Below are 26,384 nucleotides of genomic sequence, written 5' to 3' on the forward strand. Positions count from 1 at the left end.
TTGATTGCCCTCATCCAATCCCCCCAGCCCCCGTCACCTCTGTAGCTACAAATCTGACCTCTTTTTCTATAAATTTGTTTGTTTTTGAAGTATAATTGACCTACAACACTGTTAGTTCCTGTTACACATGGTGATTCTGTATTTCTCTACATTTCAAAATGGTCACCAGGATAAATCTAGTTACGATATGTCACCATACAAAGATACTAGGTAGTTACTGTGTTTCCTACACTGTACATTTCATACCCATGACTCATTTATTTTGCAACTGGAAGTTTGTTTGATCTGTCTCACCTGTTCCTTTCCCTCTGGCAGCCGCCTGTTCTCTGTATCTGTAACTCCATTTCTGTTTTGTTATGTTCGTTCATTTGTTGTTTAGATTCCACATATAAGTGAAATCATACAGTAGTTGTCTTTCTCTGTCTGACTTATTTCATTTAGTGTAATACCCTCCAGGTCCATCTGTGTTGTTGCAGATGGCAAGATGTTACTCTTTTTCATGGCTAAGTAGTATTCATGTGTGTGTGTGTGTGTATCGAATCTTCTTTATCCGTTCATCTGTTGATGGGCACTTGCTTTGCTTCCATATCTTGGATATCATAAATAATGCTGCAATGAACAGAGACATGCAAATGTCTTTTCCTTTTCCTTTCTTCCCTCCCCTCCCCTCCTTTTTTTTTTTTTTTTTTTTGGCCTCGTGGCATGTAGGATCTTAGTTCCCTGACCAGGGATCGCACCCATGCCCCCGGCAGTGGAAGTGCAGAGTCCTAACCACTGGACCACCAGGGGATTCCCATAAATGTCTTTTCTAATTAGTGTTTTTATTTTCTCTGGGTGAATAGGAGTGGAATTTGCTGGATCATATGGTAGTTCTATTTTTAATTTTTTGAGGAGTTTCCATACTGTTTTGCATAGTGGCTGGACTAATTTACATTCCTACCAACAGAGCATGAGTGTTCCCTTTTCTCCACATCCTTGTCAGTGCTTGTTATTTGTTTTCTTTTTCATAATTGCCATTCTGACAGGTGGGAGGTGATATCTCATTGTGGTTTTGATTTGCATTTCACTGATGATTAGTGATATTGAGCATCTTGTCATGTGCCCATTGGCCATCTGTATGTCGTCTTTGGAAAAATGTCTATTCAGATCCTCTGCCCAGTTTTTAATTGAGTTGTTTGTTTATTTTTTGACGTTGAATTGTGTAAGTTCTTTGTATATTTTGGATATTAATCCCTTGTGGGTCATATTGTTTGCAAATATCTTCTCCCATTGCGTCTGCGGCCTTTTTGTTTTGTTGATAGTTAACTTCACTGTGTAAAAGCTTTTTTAGTTGAAGGTAGTCCTGTTTATTTGTGCTTTTGTTTCCCTTGCCTGAGGAGGCATATCCAAAAAATATTTTTAAGACTGATGTCAAATAGTGTACTGCCTATGTTTTCTTCTAGGAGTTTTATGGTTTCAGGACTTATATTTAAATCTTGTATCCATTTTGAATTTATTTTTGTGCGTGATATGAGAGAGTAGTCCAGTATGATTCTTCTGTATGTAATTGTCCTGTTTTCCCAGCACAATTTATTGAAGAGGCTGTTTTTTCCCCATTGTACATTCTTGCCTCCTTTGTCATAGATGAATTGCCCCATGTAAGTGTGGATTCATCTTCTGGGCCTTCTGTTCCATTCCATTGATTTATGTGTCTGGTTTTGTGCTAGTACCATGCTGTTTTGATGACTGTAACCATATAGTATAGTTTGAAATCTGGGTGCATGATGCCTCCAGCTTTGTTCTTCATTCTCAAGATTGTTTTTGTTTGTTAGTTTTTTGCTATTTGGGGTCTTTTTTGTTTCCATATAAATTTTAGAATTACTTATTCTAGTTCTGTGAAAAATGCCATTGGCATTTTGATAGGGATTGCATTGGATATTTAGACTGCTTTGGATAGTATGGTCATTTTAGCAATATTAATTTTTCCAGTCCATGAACTTGGTATATCTTTACATCTGTTCCCGTTGTCTTCCGTTTCTTGCACTGGTGTCGTTATATTTCCGAGTATAGGTGTTTTACCTCCTTAGTTAGATTTATTCCCAGGGATTTTAATTAATTAATTTATTTATTTATTTATTTTTTGCGGTACGTGGGCCTCTCACTGTTGTGGCCTCTCCCGTTGCGGAGCACAGGCTCCAGACGCGCAGGCTCAGCGGCCATGGTTCATGGGCCCAGCCGCTCCGCGGCATGTGGGATCTTCCCAGACTGGAGCACGAACCTGTGTGCCCTGCATCGGCAGGCGGGCTCTCAATCACTGTGCCACCAGGGAAGCCCCCAGGGATTTTATTTTTTGATGCAATTTGTAAATGGGATTGTTTTCTTAATTTCTCTTTCTGATAGTTCGTTGTTAGTGTATAGAAATACAACAGATTTCTTTGTATTAATTTTGTATCCTGCAACTTTGCCGAATTTATTGATGAGCTCTTAGCAGTTTATTCATGATGCCTTTAGGATTTTCTATAGAGTATCATGTCATCCTCAAACAGTAACAGTTGTACTTCTTCCTTTCCAATTTGGATTCCTTTTCTTTTTCTTGTCTGATTGCTGGGGCTAGGACTTCCAACACTAAGTTCAATAAAAGAGCGACAGTGGGCATCCTTGTCTTGTTCCTGATCTTAGAGAAAATGCTCTCAGCTTTATACCATTGAGCCCACCATGTTAGCTGTGGGCTTATATATGACCTTTTTTATGTTGAGGTATGTTCCCTCTATATGCACTTTGTTGAGTTTTTTGAATCATACGTAGATGTTGAATTTTATTAAAAGATTTTTCAACATTTATTGAGACAATCATAAAATTTTTCTTCCTCAGTTTGTCAGTGTGGTATATATCACATCGATTTGTGGATATTGAACCATCCTTACATCCATGGGATAAATCCCACTTGATCATGGTGTACAGATCCTTTAAATGTATTGTTGAATTCAGTTTGCTAATATTTTGTTGAGTAATTTTGCATCTATGTTTATCATTGATATTGGCCTGTAGTTTTCTTTTCTGTGTGATATCTTTGTCTGGCTTTGCTCTCAGGGTGATGCTGGCCTCATAGAATGAGTTCAGAAGCACTCCTTCCTCTGCAATGTTTTGGAAGAGTTTCAGAAGGATACACGTTAACTCTTCTGTAAATGTTTGGTAGAATTCACTTGTGAAGCCATATGGTCTTGGACTTCTGTTTGTTGGGAGTTTTTAAATTATTGATTCAGTTTCATTACTGATAATTGGTCTGTTCATATTTTCTATTTCTTCCTGGTTCAGTCTTGGGAGGTTGTACATTTCTAGGAATTTGTCCATTTCTTCTAGGTTGTCCATTTTATTTGCGTATAATTGTTCACAGTAATCTCTTGTGATCTTTTGTATTTCGGTGTTGTCAGTTGTAACTTCTGCTTTTTCATTTCTGATATTATTGATTGGGGCCCTCTCTCTCTAGTGCTGGCCCACTGGTGGGTAGAACTGGGTGGCTGGTTGTGCGGCCAGGGGTCCTAGTGTAGGCTTGCTGGTGAGCAGGCTGGTTTCAGACATCACTGGCTGCAGGGTTCGGGGTGTTCCAAAGCTTTGTAAGCCTACTGGTGAGTGGGGCTGGATCCCAGAGTGGCTGGCTGATGGGTCCAAGGTGTTTCAGAGCTAGTATCGGCCTACTGGTGGACAGGGTCAGGGTCCTGTGTGTCCCAGGGCTAGTGCCCACCGTAGGCAGGCTGGTCATGGAGTCTCTGGCTGCAGGGCCCTGGGGGTCCAGGGGCTGGTGCCAGCCTCCTGGGGTGGCCTGGATCCTGACTCAGCAGGAGTGGTATCCTGGGGCTAGAGAAAATCAATTAAATCTCGAAGCATGACAACTCATCAAACTTGGGAGGAAGGCAGTTGAAACCAGGAGGGAATTGATGGACTAGGAGAATAGGAGGGCATGGAGGAGTCAGACATAAGATGGACATGGAGAAGTTTCAGTAGATCAGGGTGTCAGAAGTAGAAGACAAGGAGTGTTACTCAAGAAGATCTTGCAGATCTCTGATGAGATCAAATGTATACTGGTGTGAGAAGACAGAGTGCAGTCCAGGGATTAAGAGGCCACTCAGTCAGAAGGCAATGCAAATAGATCTTGATCTTACAGAAAGTAAAGGAAATAAGTGGACAGGGAAAATTGAACCAGTATCAGAGTCAATTGAGTATAGAAAGCCAGAAGAAGGAATTTATGCATAGACCATAAATTACAAGTTTTGGAGAGAGAGAAACAAAGTTTGTATTGGTGGAGTATCATGGAGTTATTAGCTCCAACACAACACTAAGTTCAGTGTTAGTGTGGAAGTACAAAAAATTTCTCTCTTAGAGTTCCAGTAGGACAGTTGTGGGCCTTGATACTCATGGATTCTGAAAGTTTTAAGGAATCAAGTTGGGCCTGCAAGTTTGCTCTGGTTTGGTAACAACTACAGTGTATTTGATTGTCTTAGAGTACAGTGCTCCCTCCTTTATTCAAACCACCAGTAATTATTAGTTTTCCTGTAAGCTTGTAATTATTACACATAGAAGATCTTCTGAATTAATTAAGAACTTTATTAGGCCCTCTATTCCAAATTTGCTTCTTAACCAGATCTGTTTACCAGGAGAGCAGAAAAGATAACCAATATAGAGAAGTATTCCTTATTAATTTGTTATATTTGTGTATTATAGCTCTTATTCATAATGAGACCAGAAAAACGTGATCTTCCTCTCTTAAGAACTGAAAGTACATATATGAAAATCAGCTCATATTGTAATCCTTCTTATTTGTAGACCATTCGAAGGAAAAAGAAAGTTCAGATACCAGTAAGTCGTCCTGATCCTGAACCAGTATCTGAGAATGAAGAAGATAGTTATGATGAGGAAGTACACGACCCGAGAAGTGGCCGTGGGGGCATGGTTAACAGGAGGAGTGAGAAGAGCTGGGCCAGGGATAGAAGTGCAAGTCGAGAGAGGAGTCTGTCTCCGCGATCTGATAGGCGATCTGTGGCTTCCAGTCAACCTGCCAGACCCACCAAAGTCACACTGGTGAAATCTCGGAAAAACGAAGGTATTTTCTACCAACTCGTTTATCATTTTCACATGAAAATTTTAAGACTAATTTTAATGAGAAGTAAGTTTGCCATCACTTTATATCTTTGCTTTGTTGTCTTCTGTTATCTTCGTTTTTGTGTCCTGTTGCTTTAAATCAAATCCTGTGATGTCAGGCTTCAGGGGTCATCTGTTTCCTCTTCTTGAATCATTTTGTTGTAGCAGATAGTACTTCACATAAATTGTCCAGTAGTTGGATTTTGGATTACTTCTTGTGAGTAGAATAGGCTAATACAAGAAATGTCACGCCATCATCAAGTTGCAATTCAGTGTTTTACTTAGCTGTCAGGATCAGTAGTACCTACATCTGGGTAGAAATCATTGGATTTGGAGGGAGGGCAGGCTGCCTTTTCTAAATGGAGAGTCGGAGGGAGAGGACCCCCCACAGGATATTTCTCTAAAAGCAAAGGACTTGTTTGTCAAAATATTTTGAAACTGAAGCCTAGCTGCCTCCCCTCAGGTAATCACATTTGATACAAATGAGTCTGATTGTGGCTTCTTGCTGCCGTGGGCGTGTCTCTCCCATGCAGGAAAGCGTTGATGACTGCTCATTTTGATAAAAAGGTGTAAGGGTATTTGAAGGCTGGCTCTGATCCGCTTTACTGAAACCTGACATGTCTCCTGGTTATTGCTCCCCTCTGCCCTCATCCATACCAACTTCTCAGTCAGACTGTCTGTGTTCAGAGCTGTTTCTCCTTGTTCACCACCCACTCTTCAGCCCTCTCTCTCTGGTATCTGCTCCTAGAACTGGTCATACTAAATCCGGTAGAAATTTCTAGTCTTTATCTTACTTGCCTTTTCAGTACCATTTCACATAGTTAACCACTCCCTATTTTTTTTGAATTTTATTTATTTTTTATACAGCAGGTTCTTATTAGTTATCTATTTTATACATATTAGTGTATATATGTCAATCCCAGTCTCCCCGTTCATCCCATCCCCCCCCCCCACTTTCCCCCCTTGGTGTCCATATGTTTGTTCTCTACATCTGTGTCTCCAGTTCTGCACTGCAAACTGGTTCATCTATACTATTTTTCTAGGTTTCACATATATATGTTAATATACCATATTTGTTTTTCTCTTTCTGACTTACTTCACTCTGTATGACAGTCTCTAGGTCCATCCACGTCTCTACAAATGACTCAGTTTCATTTCTGTTTATGGCTAAGTAATATTCCATTGTATATATGTACCACATCTTTATCCATTCATCTGTTCATGGGCATTTAGGTTGCTTCCATGACCTGGCTATTGTAAATAGTGCTGCAGTGAACATTGGGGTGCATGTGTCTTTTTGAATTATGGTTTTCTCTGGGTATATGCCCAGTAGTGGGATTGCTGGGTCATACTGTAATTCTATTTTAGTTTTTTAAGGAACGTCCATACTGTTCTCCATAGTGGCTGTATCAATTTACATTCCCACCAACAGTTCAAGAGGGTTCCCTTTTCTCCACACCCTCTCCAGCATTTGTTGCTTGTAGATTTTCTGATGATGTCCATTCTAACTGGTGTGAGGTGATACCTCATTGTAGTTTTGATTTGCATTTCTCTAATAATTAACCACTCCCTGTTTTTTGAAGTAATGTTTTCTCTTGGCTCCTGTAATGCTGTGGGTTTCAAGGGTTCCTCCCTCTTTCTTTTCTGTATCCTTGGCAATCTCTTTGTCCTCATCCTACCTTTCAGTGTTCTGTGGACTTCTGTTCTAGAATCTCTTTTCTACTTCATATAACATCTTTAGGAAATCTCATGTCTCTCAGTGTCGTGGGCTGCTCATGATGGCACAGCTCCTTCCCTAGGTCCAGTGTGTGCACCCTGGTGCCCCAGCTGACTCATAGGTATGTACACTTAGGTGTTCGTCTGCATCCCTCAGATATAGCACATCTCCCTCGTGGAATGTTTCTTATGAAATATCCCATTGCATATATTCCTGTCTACCCGGTCTCTCAAGCCAGCCGGGGGCAACATGGTATAGTTTTCCATGACATCTTTTTTCCCCTGCTTTCCTATGCCCGGTTAACACCTTCTAACTTCCTAAACACCACACTTTACTGTCCTACTCCTCCTTTCTCCACCACCACCACCCTCATCCAAGCTACCAGCATCTTTTTTTTTTTTCTTCCATCTTTATTGAGGTGTAATTGACATTGTATATTAATATGTAAAGTTGTTATGTATTTAAGGTGTACAGTGTGATGGTTTGAGGTATGTATACACTAGGAAACGATCACCACAATCAAGTTAATCAACACATCGTTACTTTTTCCTTTTTTGTGTTGTGGGGCACGGCGGGTGAGGAGCACCACACCACTGTCTATTAAGTGACTCACCCAGCCTCATGATCCAGTCTCTGGATCTCCCTGGTCCATTCTGTGGACTGCTCCACATGGTTACAGGGTCCTCTGGGCTGCTTCTCTGTCTGACTCTTGCCCTACACTTATGACTTCATCAAACCTGCCTTGTCTTTCCTTCATACCTTGTGGTGCACTTGTTTTTTTTTTGTTTTTGTTTTTTTTTTGTGGTACACGGGCCTCTCACTGTTGTGGCCTCTCCCGCTTTGGAGCACAGGCTCCGGACGCGCAGGCTCAGCGGCCATGGCTTACGGGCCCAGCCGCTCTGTGGCATGTGGGATCTTCCCGAACCGGGGCACGAACCCGTGACCCCTGCATCGGCGGGCGGACTCTCAACCACTGCGCCACCAGGGAAGCCCAGGTGCACTTGTTTTTAACCATTCTGTCTCTACCAGTGCGCACACGCATGCACACACCCACACCCACGTGCGCGCGCACACACACCACCACCACCACCACCACCACCACCACCACCACCACCCAACCTCATTTCTCAGGTTTATATATATATATTTTTTTAAACCCACATTTGTTTATTTATTTATTTTTGCTGTGTTGGGTCTTCGTTTCTGTGTGAGGGCTTTCTCTAGTTGTGGCAAGCAGGGGCCACTCTTCATCGCGGTGCGCCGGCCTCTCACTCTCACAGCCTCTCTTGTTGCGGAGCACAGGCTCCAGACGCGCAGGCTCAGTAGTTGTGGCTCACGTGCCTAGTTGCTCCGCGGCATGTGGGATCTTCCCAGACCAGGTCTCAAACCCGTGTCCCCTGCATTGGCAGGTGGATTCTCAACCACTGCGCCACCAGGGAAGTCCATTTCTCCGGTTTAGTGTTAGTATTCCTTAGGTAGAGTTTCAGCTGTAGCATTTGCTTCTCAGGGAGGCCTTCTCTGACCTCCACTAGGCACAGAATCATGTATTGCTCCATCCGAACTCTTCATCACACAGGTAATTGTGGTAACGTCTTTTTCCCTACTGACTAGGGAAGCTGCTAGAGTGCAGGGACTGTCTCAATTGCTGGTTTTTGTCTCTAGTGCCTACCACCTAGTTAATATTTACTAAGGAAATACTTAGAATAAATGAATACATTAATATACAAGGAATATTTTAGAGTCATCTCTGTATTTTGGTCATTTATAATTTTTAAGTCTTAAATAAGGACAGTCTTTTAATCAATACTTTCTTTCTGTGAGATACAGTCACCATTTCTAAAGCACACATAGTTGACTGCCTAGATCCCCTAGAAGGTCATTTTCTTTTTTTTAACCCTGATTCTATTCCTGCTTGTGAACACTCTGTATATTTGCCTTAAGTTGAACTGTAACTGATGTAACTTTTAAAAGCTTGAGTAGCAGGTCTGCTAACTTATCCCATCTTAAAAACAGTTTTGTTTCCCTTCTGGTTTTTGTTTTGTTTTTCTTTCCCAGTAAGACTCAGTCCTACTCTTTCCCCTAACACAACCGGGGCAGTCCTGTCCCTATTGACATTATACTGTTAGTTGTAGTCATTGTACAGCTTTGCAGGCCCCCTGGACAGTTTTCTGGACTCTCCTGGTAACTTCTTTAACTCTGACCACTCCCTCACCCACAGGTGCAATTAATGTTGACACGCTTCTGGGCACTTTGGGCACTTTGTCGGTTGTTGGAAGGACTGGCATCTTTAACTCCTCCCCACATCTGCTTGGCTCGTTTTAAGCCCTTGTTTGAGTAGTGCACACTGATGCTCTGTGTATGTCTCTCAGAGAGGTGTTCAAGTCATCAACAAAATCGTAAAGGATTCCAGAGTTTTCCTTTTCAGAATTTTATTCTTTAAACCTTCTGAGAAGCTAGTGCATCAGCATGACACCATCAGAGAGAAATGGTAATCTCTTCGGATTTTTCTCTCTTTCAGTACAGTGAGAGCACGATGTGTCAATCTTTTGTTTGAACCACGCACTTTCCCTTTGCTTTCACACTGACAGTGAAAACTTTCTGATGGTTAGAGGAAATGTCTTCTTTGCAGGGAGGCCAAGAATAATTTCTTATTGCTGATTGTACTTAAAAACTCTATGAGGTGATTATTAGTTTCATACTTTTAAACTCTATTTAAGAGTCTTGGGATTTTACTCTTGGGATTTTACACTAAAGACATTTAAATATATTATTTCAGAATATGGTCTTCGATTGGCCAGCCATATATTTGTAAAGGAAATTTCACAAGATAGTTTGGCAGCAAGAGATGGCAATATTCAAGAAGGCGATGTTGTATTGAAGGTATAGTCATATTCTTACATTTTGATGAACTGCAGTAGAAAACAAGTTCTAGTGTGACCACATAGCTCCTGTTCATGCTTGAAGCGATTTTGCCAAAAAGAATTAAAAATCAGTATTTGGGGGACTAGATAGTTTGCCACTGGCTATTATTACATGTCAACACTGACGCTTTTCTTTGGGCATAGAGTCATCCTAGAGAATTAATAGCGCCAAATGTATATTTTTCACTAATAGGAGTTACTTTTGTAGATAGCTTTGTTTGTTGTTCCACATTAAGTGGTTTTGATAACTCCTCCGGATATTATTGATGTGTTTCGTTAGTTTGCCCATGAGTAATAGAAAGTGATGGGGAGGAGGTAGAAGATGCTAATTTGGGCTTTTCTGGCAGAGCAACAGTATAGTACAGATTTTATTATTTCAGTAAGGAGGAGTACTTTGATAGTTTAGGAAAAGTGTAAAGGGAATATTTTGTTCTCAGAGCAAGACCAGGAGTAGTCTAGATATTCCTGTTCATGTCAGACTAAGTTAACGTTTGTATTTTTGTCATTTACCTTCAACCTATAGTTTCTTTTCTGTTGCAGATAAATGGTACCGTGACGGAAAATATGTCATTGACAGATGCAAAGACATTGATAGAGAGGTCTAAAGGCAAGTTAAAGATGGTAGTTCAGAGAGATGAGCGGGCTACCCTGCTGAATGTCCCTGATCTTTCTGACAGTATCCACTCTGCTAATGCCTCTGAGAGAGATGGTGAGTGTGGCTCTGTTTGCAGAGACTCTTTAAGTGACCTGTTTCGTAAAGTGGGAAGATTTGACATTTTAGAATGAAATGATAATTTTCTATAAGCCAGACACCTTCAAAATATAAGAATTCAAAAAAAATTTTTTCTGTTGACAGCTCACCAATATCGAATAGTAGCTGATTAAGTTAATGCTTAAATCAACCATTTTATATGAAATTATATTTAGTAACTTATTTCCATTGTTATTGGAGTACCTTATATTTTACTGTAGTCATTTCATGGGAAAATAAACAGCACTCTTTTGTTTAACAGACATTTCAGAAATTCAGTCACTGGCATCAGATCATTCTGGTCGATCACACGACCGGCCTCCCCGTCACAGCCGATCACGATCTCCTGACCAGCGGTCAGAGCCTTCTGACCGTTCTAGACAGTCTCCACAGCAGCCCAGCAATGGCAGGTAATCATGCTCTGTTGTTTAAAATAAAACAGGTGTGTGTGCTTGGTACATGTTTCTGGTTTTGCTTAGAAATAAAATTAGAAGATAGGTTGTCTTTGGATTACTTAAATTAGGTTCGTGTTTCTTTATCAATTTAGGTATTTCTTATCTAGAATAACAGAGGTCAAACTGTTTCATAAAAGGCCAAAGAGTAAGTATTTTAGGCATGTGAGCCAAGTCTTGTCACTACTCAGCTCTTTGTGGCACAAAACTAACTGTAGACAGTATGTAAATAAATGGGCATGGCTGTTTTCCAATAAAACTTTATTTTAAAAAAGTTGGCTCTCAGCTGCAATTTGCTGACCCACTGCATTAGAAGATGCTAGCAAGCTTTAGGACAAGTTAACTGTATACAGTAGAAGTCCTTCAGTGGAGAGATTAACCTGGACTTTGTTTTCTGCTTTAAAGTACACTGTCTGGTATTTATGCCAAAGGGTCTGCTATGCTAGTAGTATATGACTTACCTGAGTTTATAGTCTCTGGGGTCACATATACATTTGAGAATATGAGGAAAATTATGACTCTTCTTTTCAGAAAAATGCACATGTACACATACGTGTAGCACTTTACATAAGAATTCTGGACATTCCCCGGGGCTCTGTAGGCCACCTAGGGGTGGACCTAGGGTTTAACAGCAATCCATATGGAGATCTTCTGTAGACACTTGAAATTTCAGGTCCAGAGCTGACCAGTTTAAGATTCAAGGTGGTGATTTGGGACTTACTGCATGAGGGTGTTAGCTGAAGCCATAGAAGTCACTAAAAGTGCCAAGAGAAACAATATAGATAGAACGCCCAGAAGTAGACCACAGGGAGTGTTCCCTGAGGAAGCTGAGGAGGCAAGGGAGAAGTCCCTCCCTGGGAGAGAGCTGTCCTCAAGATTGTCAGAAATCATACAGATACACAGTTGTTATGCACCCCTGAGTTTAGATATTTGTGAGGCTGATTCTCTCTGAATTTCAGATTTTAGACATATAAATTGTATTAACCCTGATCTTTATAATTAATGTTATAATTTTTTTAAGGAATATTATAGTATGTCACATGCAAAATGGACTTATAGTCGATTATTAGTTTTAACTGCTGCAGGTTAACGTATTAATTCTAAAAATCTCCCTGACACAGCACAGACCTTATCTGGAAAAGGACAGCTGCTGCAACATATACACAGTGACAGAGCTAACATCCCTGATGAGTCACGGGGAGTGGCTGTAATTGTAACGCAGTTCTCTCACCTAGAAGCTAGGCTGGCATCAAGCAATTTGGACACGATTTTCCTTTAAAAAGAAAGAAAGAAATGCTCATCAAAATTTTGGCCATTTGTATTTATTGTAATCAAATTCTAAACCTTAGAAAGTTCTTCCTGATACTTACTTTTTTCCATTTAGATTTCCTAAACACTTGACATCTGTAACTTTAAAAGTTGAAGAGGATTTAAAAAGTTTTTAAACTATCTTCATATTATATTGGGTTGTTTTACTTCTCTTGGGAACCTCAAGTATTCTTTATGGGTAACACCAGTTATATGAGATCTTTTAAAAATACAGAATCCTGGGCCTGCTTCTCAGTTCATCTGAGGTGGAGGCAGGGAATACTTTTTTAAAGCTCCTGATAGCATTCTCTTCTATACATTACCAGATTTGGGAACTTCTGGTTAGAACATGTAGCATATACTAAGGAAAAGATAGTACTTTGAGTACAAAAGTCTTCAGATTCTTTTCCAGATGTTTGTGCTGAGAATATAATTCCTGAAAATCAAGTGGCCTGTCAAAAGGCAGGATGTAAAGTAGTACCAGTTGCTTAAAGGTTTCATTTTCATTTCCCCCCTAAAGTTAATATTAAAATCCAGATAACTGTGGGAGTTTTAATATAGAGGGTGCCTTGCATTTTGAGAAACAATTTAGATATAGTAAGAGAGTAAAATCCTAGTATTAAAAAACGCATGGGACATTTTCTTTTTGTTATTTAATTTTGTACAGATGTCTTTGTTTTACAAATGTTCTTTAAATGCTCTTGTTTAAAAAGTGAAACAAAAAAGACTCGTGAGAAAAGTTTCAGTTTAGTGTGTAAAACACTAGCCCCACCTTTTTCTCTTTCTAGATTTCTGAGTATTTTCGTATGTTTGTAAGATTGCAGTTATCTGCTGAGAATAGTAACTTTCATTTTGTCAGAAGCAATAGAATATAGTGATTTCTTTGGGCTTTGAAGCAAGTTTTCCTGGGCTTAAGTCCCACCCTGCCATTGGTTACTTGCGCAACCTTGAAACCCCTCTGCACTTCAGTTTTCTCATTTGCTGTAAAAAAAGGCATCATACATTACAAAGTTGTGAAAGTTAAATTAGTTATTAGAACACCTGGCGCAAATATTGGCTGCTCTCATTAGTATGGTGATTAGTAGTAGTAGTAATAGTATCATCAGTTAGAGTTTCCAAAAGTGCTTTCACATCTGCTCATATTAAACCATTTCTAAGAAGATTTGCTCATTTTGTAGGCAAGTCAGCTTAAGCTGAGTGGTTGTGATAAAGTCCAGGGTTATGTAGTTGACAAGAGATTAGAGCCAGGATTAAAGCTCTTGGCCTTTTGACTTAAGTGTTTGACCTTATGGGTGTAGAGAAAGAAAAAAGTGGAAGGTTACTTAAGGGAGCAGAAATCTATAAAACATTCCATTGTGTTCCATTGTTGTCATGACCTACTTATATTCCTCTGTGTGATGTTCTTTTCTTGGAGAACAAATGTTATATGGTCTGAGTCCTGAGAAAAACACATGAGTGTGTTTCTTCATTATAATTGGATGAGCAGTGTACCCTTACTGTTGTCTTGAACATGGGCTGGCAAACTATAGCCTGTGGGCCAAATCCAGACTGCTGCCTGGTTTTGCAAATAAAGTTTTACTGGAACTCATCCTAATTAAGAAGTTGTGGCAGAGACTGCATGGCCCACAGAGCCATTTACAGAAAAAGTCTGCCAGTCCTTCCCTGGTCTAGGATGTTAAAATAGTTTTGTTTTTAAATTGAAAAATAATCTATGTATAGAGAATTATTACAGTGATTTTGTTATAGCTTGATGCTGTTGCTAAGTTTGTTTTGTATATTTTATTCGGTGTTTTTTCACTGCCCACTCTGGGCCGAGACTCCCTCTCTAGGAGGGAGCTGGCCATACTGAGAGTCCTTGGCTGGTGGCACTGCCTCATGGCGATTGTCAGGGGCTGTCAATGAGAAGACTCTTTCACTGATTTCACTGCAGTCCCTGCATGACTAGAGAGTATTGGATTTGCAGAGTGTGTTCTAAGCCTCTGTTTGGTTATATTGTACTCTCCCTAGTATTTACGGTTAATTTAACAGATCCATTTTATGCGTTTTCTCCCTAGAGGAGCAACATATGTTTACGTTTTTGGTTCTGTTCTATAAACTATTTTAATAAAAGTGACGCTCATGCTACTGATTAATCATAAGCAGTCGCATTGTTGAAAAAATTCTATTACAGTAAAAGCTCAGACTAGTTAGGATAAGGTTCAACTGTAGAAAATTGGCATTGTAAAGGTTTGTATTTTGTATTTCTTATACTCAGTCATTCCATAAACTGACAAGGTGCATCTGAGAATAAGCTGTTTAAGATTTTTAGGGAATTGTATATTTTAACAAACAGGAAAAAGTCTGATTTATATTTAGCATATCTACTTCATAAAAATGATTGCTTCTGAAGTACTTGAAAGCAGTCTAGAGATTAAAACTGTAGAAATTTAAAATACTTGTTTCATTGTTTGTTTCTCTTGAGAGAAATGTCTCCACTGAATTCTGAAGTTAGTGGTGTCAGTATTGATACTGCTTATGGTGTAACAAATACATGATGATTAAATTTGTTCTTATGAATGCGTATTTCTAGCCTAAATCCGAGCATTGAGCCAAGTTAAATAATCAAGTTAAATAATGGGATCAAAAATCCTTTAACTATACAGTCCACCTATATCATCAGGGTTGAATGCAGGTTCATGCCTTTGTGCTCTCAGAGTGCCAGGTGAGTCCTCATACACATGCATGTAGGGCATATGGTGTTTCTGCTTAAATACCTTAGAGAAGCCTTGGCTTTTAAATTAAAGATCTAGTTTTTTTATTTACACACCTTATATGTCACCTTCCATAGTTGTTTTCTTAGAGTTTAGAGAGCTGTAAATATTCTTTTGCCCTAGTATATATCGTTTCTGTTAGATATTGTGTAGTTCTGTCTGGAACATACATAGAACTTTGCCAATAGGCTAAAAATTATTGTGGAAACATCCATATACATAAGCTGAACATTTCTTTTTACTGTTTCAAAATGTAGAGAAGTATAACCTTCTTCTGACTGGTGAATTTCAGGGTTTTTTCCCCGGATCCTTGGTTTTAGTCCTTTGTCTTAGGTAAAAAAGATTTCATTACCTCCAATTTGAAAGATGCTTGATTCAAAACAAGATTTATATGTGATACTGTTGGTAATTAATTTGGTGCAGGTACTATTACATTTTCTTTTTCAGACATGCTGTGGAGCCCTGCATCCTTTTTTCCCCCCGCTTTCACCTCAAAGATAGTCAGGTAGAGAGATTCAGTTTATTAAATCTCAGTGAATTTAATCAACAATTGATGCCTTCTTTCCTATGGCTCCTGTGCCATGCACACTTGGTGGTGAGTGATCAGCAGTCAGCACAGTGGGTGTTCTTCAGTGAAGGTTGAAAGATTTTTTCTTCACCAGTAATTCTGACATTACCCTGCTCATTTTTCCTTTATGAAGTTTTGTTTTGTTTTTGTTCTTTTCGGTACGTGGGCCTCTCACTGTTGTGGCCTCTCCCGTTGCGGAATACAGGCTCCGGACGCGCAGGCTTAGCGGCCATGGCTCACGGGCCCAGCCGCTCCGTGGCATGTGGGATCTTCCCGGACCGGGGCACGAACCTGTGTCCCCTGCATCGGCAGGTGGACTCTCAACCACTGCACCACCAGGGAAACCCCCATGAAGTATTTTTTGATAATGCACATGTTGTCAGTGTATGATTATAAATTATGCCCTCAACAATCTAGGCAAGATCCCTTGTACCATAGAGCTTATAGCCAAGTGAATAAAACAGATAAATGCGTTTGAAATATGAAACAGTAATTTGCATTAGTGGTAAAGAAAATCAGGGTGATGTGACAGTGCAGGAAGAGGGGGCAGTATTAGAGACATGCTTGGGCAGAAAGAAGGCTTCTCTACGGTCAACTTATCTTGATATGAGTGAGTGAGAAGGAGCCAGCCAAAGGAAGATCATTCCAGAATATGACAGAGATGGAGATACATTCAGCTTGTTGGGAGAACAGCAAGGTGACTGGTGTGGCTGGACCACAAGGGCAACATAGCCAGGGATTTGGAGTTCTTAAATGGTTTTTTTTTTTCCTGTTTTGGAAAATTGGTTAGGGAGAATGTGAAACTTCAGAGTTTATCACTTGAATTGTTACTAAATCTTTTTAAAATAAGATTCTTTGTCTAACCTTTGAAAGTGAGTGGAATATTAAAGACCCATCCTGAACTTCTGTTATTCAGATAAGAGCCAACTGTTACTTTCAATCCTTGGGAATTTTCGGTTATGGGATTAAAACTCCAAACTGAGGTTTTGTTTTCATATGCTCTGTAAGGGGAAGGGCTGAGGGAGGACCATAGCTGATACATTTCTCTAGTTAATATAGACCAAGGTCTAGTAGTATTGTGCTCAGTGATTGGTGATGGATTTTAACCCCTAAGAGGAGTTCATGGACCTAATGACAGCAAGGCAAGCTTAAATATTATACTTTATAGTCACTATTTTTAAAGTAAAAGTGTACATTTTATTTACTCCATCAGCTGAGAACTATTTTCTTGTACAAGTACAATATAAAACATAAAATATTATAAAAACAGACTTCCACTCATGTGTAAAAGTAGTAAGTATATGAAAAATCTTATTTCTAGTTTAAATAACATGGGACAATTCTTTATTGCCTTTGAGAGAATGTTAATAAAAAATGAAGAGTACGGTAACAGTGGTCTCTTGTTATAAAGTCAGCCAAACATACTGCACAATCAAGGCTTGTTTTACTCTAAATATTAATCTAAGTACGTAATAATCATACCACCAGTGAAGCCCTGATGATGCTGTTGTCCCTTAAGTGAAAGAAGGGTCCTTTTTAGTCTTTGCCCAGTTGTTCCTTACTAAAAATTGATCATTTTTTCAATTATACTTGTTGAACAACAGATCTGTTTTCTAATTCAGATGGACTAGGTTAGTCATTACCATCATAAACGAACATGCAAGATGAGAATCTCTGTACAAGCTGATAGGCTTCATGTAAATATGTAGCTAGGTTATTGCCAGAAAGCCATTTGTCAAAGTGAGCAATACAGACACTCATACTTTTTCAAAAACGTATACCACACATATATATATTTTTGAAAATAGATTACAATGTATAAAGAACAAATTTAAATTGTGAGAACTTCGCTTGCAAATGTAGCCAAGTAGATATAAGGTAATTATTCCCCCTGCTTTCTCAGCATACTCCCTGGGCAGCTCTTCACTTCTCTGCCCAAGTACCAGCCCAGAATCTCCAGATCTCTCTGCCTTTTTCATCCCTATGTGCCATGCTGTAATTTTTGTGTGCCATGCTGTAATTTTTGAATTGCTGTTGAGGAGGAACTGCAGTATGTAAATATCTGTTTCCATATGAAATTTAGAAGATTAGCAATGGCTGCAGTATTCTGAGAAGTCAGACTTGAGTGTGCCTTAGTTTTTCTTTCTCATATGTATTAGGAGCCCTCCATGCCGAACTGTCCCTGCCAGTGGAGAAGAACTTTGGAGTCTGGTTAAGTTACTTTCTAAGTTTCTATCTTTATTGATAATTGGGGCTGAGATAGTCCAGTGGCCTTTAAAGGGTACCTAGTTGCTGTGTTCATCCTAAGCTGTGTAGATCTTGCCTACCTTTATGCAATAAATGAGTTTCTGAAAAGAAATTATAAATTGGCTTATGTAGGATGAGTCATTAGGTAAGAGGAAATTAGCTTTATAAAAGGATTTTTTATTACAGTGAACATTCAGCCTCAGTTTATTTCCTGTATTAAGATTAGTTTTAAATAAGATGTAACCAGTCAGTTGGGGAGGTGTTTGAGAACTAGAAATCAGAAATAAAACTCCTTGAAGAATTGGCAGTCTGGCATATTTCATCAGGGTCCAAAAGACAGAAAGCACAGTTTCTTGTGAACAGAGCGAATTTAATACAAAGAGATTAAATATAACGAGATTGGAGTGACAAGGGATTCGCCAGTAATAAATAAAGAGAACTCTGAAAAATATAAGAATCAGATGTAAGGGGCAGGTCCTTCCCCTGGTGCTGAGATGGATTTGCCAAAGGAAGAAGCTTCCCCACCTGTCCTCACACATCTGAGGCTTACTGCATGGCAGAGAATTCACTGTGGTGTCACTGGATGAACTTGCAGGAAATCTGCCCTCCAAGGGGCTTGGGAAAGCCAATCTTGAGGAGGTGTCTTGTCAGACCGCGCACTGTAAAACCAACCTAGGAAGTGTCCGGGGAAAGCTGCTGGCCACTGAGTGCTTCCGGCCCCTGTGTCCTGCAGGGGCTGCTGAGGGGACGGAGGAGAGCCCCTTCCTCCTGCAGTGTCTCTCCAGGTCCCTCTTCTGACCTCGCTGCCTGCCCTTTGCCTGCACTAAATGGTCCCAAACAGCTGTGACTTTACACCTGAAGTTTTGCACTTAATCTGTCACTCTTTGCTGATCTGGTTGAATGTGTGTTAATCTGCTACTGTACTTACAGAGTTGACTGGATACAACTTAAGGCTCTGTTTACAATGAGCCCATTTGTGTGACTGTAAAAAGTCTCTTTCAGAGACTTTGTCTTAACAACTGTTCCGCAGAGCTTTTAACCAGCCCAAAGTCTCTAGATTAATGGATCATTACCGTTAGATTAATATGTACAAGTGAAAAATCTGAAAAACAAAACCTATCTGCTTACCCTCCAGGGGAAAACCAAAAACACCCTTCAGAGGGTCTCAAGGTCCCCTAGAATGCCTGGAGTTTCTTTCTAGGCTACTAGGAGCCAGAGTGTGGTAGATAAACATGAGTCCAACTCAGGACAAAGATGGTTTTTGTATAAAGTTGGCTTGACTCATAATAGCAAAAGTTGTTTTTTACTAAAGCTTAAATATTATATGGGAGCCATTAGGGTAGAACTATGTAAGGAAGGTTTGGGGAAAATGTATTTTCCTTTTTTATGGCTTCACTTTCAATAACTGCCCCTGATTGTAGGCTGATTCTGTGTGTCTAAATTCTATTCTTTGTTTTATAATAGACTTAATGGTCATACATGCTCATAGTAGAACATTTGGAAAAGTTGATTATTTTGTTCTATACTGTTACTCTAGATCTTCATTGCCCAACACCATTGCCACTAGCCACATGTGGCTGTGGAGCCTTTGAAATGTGGTCAGTTTAAATAGAGACGTAAGTGTGAACCTACACACTGGAGTTTGATGACTGAGTACACAAAAAAGGATGTGTAAAATACCTCATTAATCATTTATATTGATTACTTAAATAATATTGTGGGTATACTGAGTTAAAATAAAATGTATTAATTGATTTCACCTCATTTATTTAATATGGATTCTAGAAAATTTTAAATTACATAAATGACTTGCTTCACAATTCCATTAACAGCACGGCTCCAAGTCTACATGTATTGAATAATGCTTCCATCTTTTGGTAGATAATGGAAATACACTAAAAATGAACAATGATTTTTCCAAATATTAATTGTATGAAAAATTTAATAGAATGATGTGCATTCCACCCATCTGCAATGTTAAGTCATAATAATTATATTAAAGAAAGGTGGTATAGAGTATGAAAATTAGCCAACTCTACTAGCGGGAGTTCCGTGTGATGTACGGAGCAAGAGCCCTATTGCACGACAGTCTTGGTTATCACTGGGGAGGACGTTCAGATTAAAATATTATCATTGATTCTTAGTTATCATTAATGTCACTTGGTCACATTCTAAGTTTAGAATTTTTAAGTTGCAAGAAACAAGGAAATCAATTGGAAACGTTTGTTTTTTGATCTTTTTTAAGCAAATAGTCTTTAAAGTCTGTTGCAGAGCAACAAAATCTGTAGAACTACTAAAATTATGTAGTTCTTTAATCTCATTCTCTTCAAAATATTCATACTTTACATCATTTGCATTTTTCAGTGCAAAGAATGCAAGGAGAATTTATTATTTTGTATTCCCCTTTATATTCTGAGGTGCCTAGAGCAGTTTGGGGATAGAGTTTAACTGTATTTATTTATACTTAGACTAATTGTATGTAAGATTTTATTACATAAGCAGTGGCTAAAAATTTTAACCTTTTATGATTTAGAAAGTTCATTCTGGTTTGAGCTAGAAGATATCTTGGCTTTACTTTCTGAAAGACTGTTTTACTTACATGTAGCTCATTTAATACATATAATTTAAAACTGGAATACACCCCCACTGAGTAGTTAAATGAACATGAAAGTAGAAACTCTGAAAAGTGCTTATGTTTTATTTTTTCAAGAGGATAACGGGAAGAAAATTTTTCCTGGTATGAGACTGCTAATAATATGCATTAATAGAATCAAATTCATTGTTTAAAATTAGACTTAATTCCATTTTCAAATAATGAACATTATTTTAAAATATTTAAAAACATTTCAGTCTTTACTTCATAAGTACTATGTAAATATTTTCTTATGAAAACTGAAATAGTGGAGATAAATCTCAGATTTCCCTGGGCTGCTGTTTTGTCTGCTCCCCACTCTGAGAACATCTGTCGCCTCTGTCTGTCTGGGTCTTTCTGCATGTGGCGTCGACATGTGTTTGTGTAGCTGTGGAGAGTTTTCTTTAATACCTTAGTGATGTCACACCACGTATATTCTGCAGTTTGTTCTTCACATTTTATTTTGGGGCTATTTTCATGTCTCCAGATATCACTCTATTTCATTGTAACTTTAATATTTTAATTTTTAATCTTCAATTATGAAAGCATTGTATGCTCGTTAGAACAGGTGAAATAGGCCAAATCTGCCAACTCCACCTCATCCCAGATCTCCTTCTTGAATTAAGCTTTCCTCCGTACTCGTGCAAACATTTTAGCATCATAGAGTTTCTGTGTGTTTTAAAAATAATTTGGAAAGATCAGGCTCTGCACATATTCCTCAGATAGTAGTTTGTTTCACTTAACACAGGTGAGCATCCTTCCAGCTTATTCTTTTGATGAGAAATTTTCCATATTATGGGAAGTCTGTTTCTAGGATTTTTTCATTTTTTTTTTTTTTTTTTAGATGTTTGAGGTAGGAGTTTATTAATTAATTAATTTTTGCTGTGTTGGGTCTTCGTTTCTGTGTGAGGGCTTTCTCTAGTTGTGGCAAGCACGGGCCACTCTTCATCGCGGTGCGCGGGCCTCTCACTATCGCGGCCTCTCTTGTTATGGAGCACAGGCTCCAGACACGCTGGCTCAGTAGTTGTGGCTCACGGGCCTAGTTGCTCCGCGGCATGTGGGATCCTCCCAGTCCAGGGCTCGAACCCGTGTCCCCTGCAGTAGCAGGCAGATTCTCAACCACTGTGCTACCAGGGAAGCCCAAGGCCTTTTTCATTTTTGTCCATGAGTTCACATATTGGCTCTTTTTATTCTAAAATAACTTAAAAGTGTGTTTGCATATGTTCTAAATATCAAATTCTTATTATATGTATTGTTAGATCAATATATAGTCTTAAAATTGAACTCCTGTTACATTTGTTTGGTCAAATTGCTAATGTTCAGTTGTTTGAACTTAAAAAAAGTTCATTTTGGTTCAACCTAAGACATTTTTTCAAATTATTTTCACACCTTTTTAAACTTTTTATGTATTCACTTCATTTTGTGCATTGAATCTTACTTTAAGAGTCCTCTGTTTTTGATAAGATTTTTAAAATATATTTTATGTTTAAGACTTTATCTGAAATTTATACTTATGTCATTGATATGCATAGAGATCTAATTTTTCTAAATTTGTGGACAGTTGTTCTAAACACTGTTTATTAAACAGTGTGTTCTCTTCCAGCAGTTTTGGGCTGTTGCTTCTGTAATAAACTTTGGTACTGTGGATATATTTCTCCATTTTCTGTTTTGTTACATGGATCTATTTATCTGTTTCTGTGGCAGTAGCACTCTAGTTTTAATTACTAAGTTTTTACAATATTTTGTTATCTTTTAGAGCAAGTCCCTTGTCACCCTTTTTTGACATTGTCTTGGCATGCTCATAAGTTTTTATTTTACTGATGTATAGTCTCCGGAGCAGAGAGGAAGAGAGAATTTCTAAACCCGGGGCTGTCTCAACTCCTGTAAAGCATGCAGATGATCACACACCTAAAACAGTGGAAGAAGTTATAGTTGAAAGAAATGAGAAACAAACACCCAGTCTTCCAGGTAAGCCTAGCCTAGAGTGCAGGAAACATTTGCATTCAGACTAAATTGTTTCACAATTTACAGAATTATATTTACAGAAAATATAAAGATGCAATTATTATTACTACTGCTATTGCTGCTACCTACTACCCATGTGTGAATTTTTCTGTACTTCCAGCATTTTCTTTGTAAGTGGGAGGTTGCCATATATCAGTAAACATTCGTGAATGTTTTTCAAATTTTCCAGATAGAAGTTATTTGTGGTTCACAGCTGTTCACAGTGAGTGAGGTTGTTTTCCAGTACTGCTCATTAAGGGAAACATTAGATTGGCTTTAGACACTGTTTAAAGTTCTCTTGTCTATTGAAAGTGTTTTCAGAAACACTTTATGAAGTACACCTTGCTGACCTGTATACAAGACCACACATAAGAATCTGCAAGGTTCTGAGATCCAGTTGCTTGACAGGCGTGGAGGTCCTGGTTCTACTGTCTCTCAGGTCCTTCTCTCAAAACCTGTTTCTGCTCTGATTATTTAGTGGCAGGAATGTGGAAATTTAAAAATAAATTGTATCACAGTGAAGAAAGAAGGCTACTTTGACAGTCTTAACAGAGAAATGTAGGGATTCTCTCTTCTTATATTCTTCTTCCTCTGTTATTCTTCCCTAAAAAGTATATTTTTCAGACTGTAACAGCTGGAGCTATAGAAAGCATAGGTGACCATGTAACGTGCATACATGCTATAAAGATCCCAGAATTTATAACTGTAAAATGTACCCTGATATATGCATATGTAGTATATATGTTCCTGATCAGGTTCTCTGAACTTACATTTTTGCTGTATTTTGCAGACTTTTTATTGTTTGGTTATTTCAGTGGTTGCTTGCTTTGTTATTCCATTTTGTAAAGTGATTCCTGCATAATTTAAATTTTCTTTTCTTTTAGAACCAAAGCCTGTGTATGCTCAGGTCGGACAGCCAGACGTGGATTTACCTGTCAGTCCATCTGATGGGATCCTGCCTAATGCAACTCATGAAGATGGGATTCTTCGGTAATGTGGTTTTAAACTTGTGTTGTCTTCTCTGCCCGTTACTAAGGATTATTTAAATTGAGAATTCAATTGCGAACCATATTATATATGCTTTTAAAGACAGTGTATACTATTAAATGCTATGGTTAGTGTTTGTTTTGGTTTTTTAAAATTATGTGATAGAATCAGTTAGAGATTAGAGAACAACAAAGAAACATTTAAGATGTTTACTTCTTTCTCACCACTGTTTTTTTCTCTACCTAGTTTTTAGATTGGGAATTACAAAACTAGAAAATTGTTTTCTATTTAAACATCAGAATTTTCACAGGCATTCTAAAGCCCTAGTATTTTTTAAAAAAATCAGTGTTCCTCCATCTCAGTGCTGTTGACATTTGGGGCCAGATAATTGTTTATTGTGGTGGACTGTCCTTTACATTGTGGATGCTTAGTAGCATCCCTGGCCACTGGCTGCTAGTAGCACACACATACACACCCCAGTTTTGACAACTAAAAATATCTCTAGGCTCTGACAGATGTTCCCTGCAGGCAAAATCACCTCCAGTTGAGAAACCTGTTCTAGATTAGTTAGCAACTCAAAAGTAAGTTTTTGATATTCACAACTTTTATTATTTTATACATTGAGATTGAGATGTAGATTTTATATCCAGATTTCAAACTATCATGATCATCAGATTAGTTTTTGTTGCCTCTCTGGTAAAAGAGACATGACATGAATAATGGAAAATTACCAGAGTTCCTAAAGTAGATTAGATGTAGACCTCTGCTCTCATCTGTTTTCTCTGCTAAAGAAAATTGGGTTATTACCATAAGACCTAGCTTGGTAGAGAGAAGTGGCTCCTGAAATAGGTGAAAGTATCACAAGTTTAAAATTATACATTTTGGGGACTTCCCTGATGGAGCAGTGGTTAAGAATCCACCTGCCGGGCTTCCCTGGTGGCGCAGTGGTTGAGAGGCTGCCTGCCGATGCAGGGGACACGGGTTCGTGCCCCGGTCCAGGAAGATCCCACATGCCGCGGAGCGGCTGTGCCCGTGAGCCATGGCCGCTGAGCCTGCGCGTCCGGAGCCTGTTGCTCCACAACGGGAGAGGCCACAACAGTGAGAGGCCCATGTACCACAAAAACAAAAAGAATCCGCCTGCCAATGCAGGGGACACGGGTTTGAGCCCTGGTCCAGGAAGATCCCACATGCCGGGGAGGAACTAAGCCCGTGCGCCACAACTACTGAGCCCGTGTGCCTAGAGCCCGTGCTCCGCAACAAGAGAAGCCACCGCAGTGAGAGGCCTGCCCACCACAACTAGAGAAAAAGCCCATGGGCAGTAGCATACACCCAGTGCAGCAAAAAAAAAAAAAAAAAAAAGAGACTGGCCTGAGAGCTTTCCTAACTCTGTAAGTTTTACAAAAACTTTAATAACTAGATTCCAGAGACCTGTTTCCCTGAGGGAGCACTGAAGGACAGATACCAAAGAGAACTGAGAATATGGGCAGGATTTGTAGCTTAGCCACGAAAGGTTTAGTTATTCATTCAGATTCAGTGACTGGATTTGAGGCAGAAGGATTTTTGCTATTGCATGTGGTTGACATAACACAGGGCAGAGTCTAGAGTATTAGGCATGTAGGGCACATGACCCTAAGATGGGGCCTAGAGCTGTCCTTGAACAGTGGTTTTATCAATAAAAAGCCAGGTTTTACTAAAGGATGCAGACTACAATCAGCTATTTTACTTTTTGAGGTGCACTAGATGGGTCAGTGTTAGGAGAGGACTTGAGGGACCTGGGGCCTTAAGGACTTTAAGGAAATGTTTAAAAGAGCTGTCTGTACAGTTGGTTTGGGAGAGGAGTCTGTCAGAAGGCTCTTGATGCAGTTGGAAAAGTAGGATCCATCACAGCTGAGGGACTCACACCCTCCATGGTAAAGCCAGTAAATGGATTTGGGGCACTAAGGGTTCCACCAGCCCTGGCAGTAAGTGACCTCATCTGACCTACAGACTCTCAGGTTTCCATCTAGCTAATGTTAGTTCTACATGAAGAAACAAGGTCAAATGTGACTACCTCGTAAGTTCTGAAAGCTAAGGTGGTCTTTAGTTGGTTTTAAAGAATGAGGCATCTCTCTTCCCTTAGCTCATTCATTTGTTTGATTTGTGTTTTTTTTCGTTACTACTAGTTTCTAATTATTTGCTCATTGTTACTTAGTAAATTAAGAGGAAAAGGACTTTTTCCCACACATCGTGTCAGAATAGGTAGAATTGTGTGTCTTCTTGGCTTGGAATGTGGGATGGTTATAGAAACCTAGAAGGGAAATTTGTAATTATGTATGTAATTTGTAATTAATTACCCAAAAGGGTAATGCTTAGTTACGACGTGTTTCTGTCTAGCCATTCTTTGGTGTTTTAGGAGTGTCACAGAGCTTTGACACTACACTGATAGTAGAGGAATGTGCCTGCATTAATTCCTTTCCATTCTCTCTAGCAAGAAGGAGGCAGAGCTTAAATATGGGGCTAATCCAAAAAGGCTGAATGATGATAAGCTTTTTGTTTAAAATTCAAAGGGGCTGCAGAGTAAGTGATCTGTGTGAACTACTGAAGGAGTCCCCTAACTGCATAGTTTCAAAACCACTGTCTGTTAGGTACAGAGATTACAGTGCTTAGAGCCTGATTTTGACTCTGTGGCATTAGGGAAATTTGTCAGTTTATGCTCAGTTTCTACCTTTGTACGGTAGTGCTGCTTAGTTATTCAGTAGAGATGATAATGGTATGAATTGGGGTGGGAGAAATGGAAGATTTTTTAGCCATTGTTAATGTACCACATAAATCCAAGACTCAGAGTTGGGAAAGCATTGTTATGAAGTAATTTTATAATTATTATGTAAAACAGTACGTACATATTGAATTTGGATATTTCAAAACTTACTTTGTTAATCAAAAATTAAAAGAA

The 26,384-nt window shown here is 39.0% G+C and overlaps 1 protein-coding gene across 7 annotated transcripts in view; it reads left to right on the forward strand.

The window, feature by feature from the left end:
• Positions 1–26,384, forward strand: part of TJP1 (tight junction protein 1) — a 116,418-nt gene that overhangs the window by 56,780 nt on the left and 33,254 nt on the right. For all 7 annotated transcript variants that reach the window (XM_032622219.1, XM_032622221.1, XM_032622222.1 and 4 more), the window contains 6 exons: positions 4,801–5,077; positions 9,609–9,712; positions 10,294–10,462; positions 10,767–10,914; positions 22,290–22,429; positions 23,350–23,455. In XM_032622219.1, the coding sequence (XP_032478110.1) occupies positions 4,801–5,077; positions 9,609–9,712; positions 10,294–10,462; positions 10,767–10,914; positions 22,290–22,429; positions 23,350–23,455 (944 nt within the window). The remainder of the gene's footprint in view (positions 1–4,800; positions 5,078–9,608; positions 9,713–10,293; positions 10,463–10,766; positions 10,915–22,289; positions 22,430–23,349; positions 23,456–26,384) is intronic.

This window comes from Phocoena sinus, chromosome 2, assembly GCF_008692025.1.
Source record: "Phocoena sinus isolate mPhoSin1 chromosome 2, mPhoSin1.pri, whole genome shotgun sequence".
In the NCBI taxonomy this organism is placed as follows: Eukaryota; Metazoa; Chordata; class Mammalia; order Artiodactyla; family Phocoenidae; genus Phocoena; species Phocoena sinus.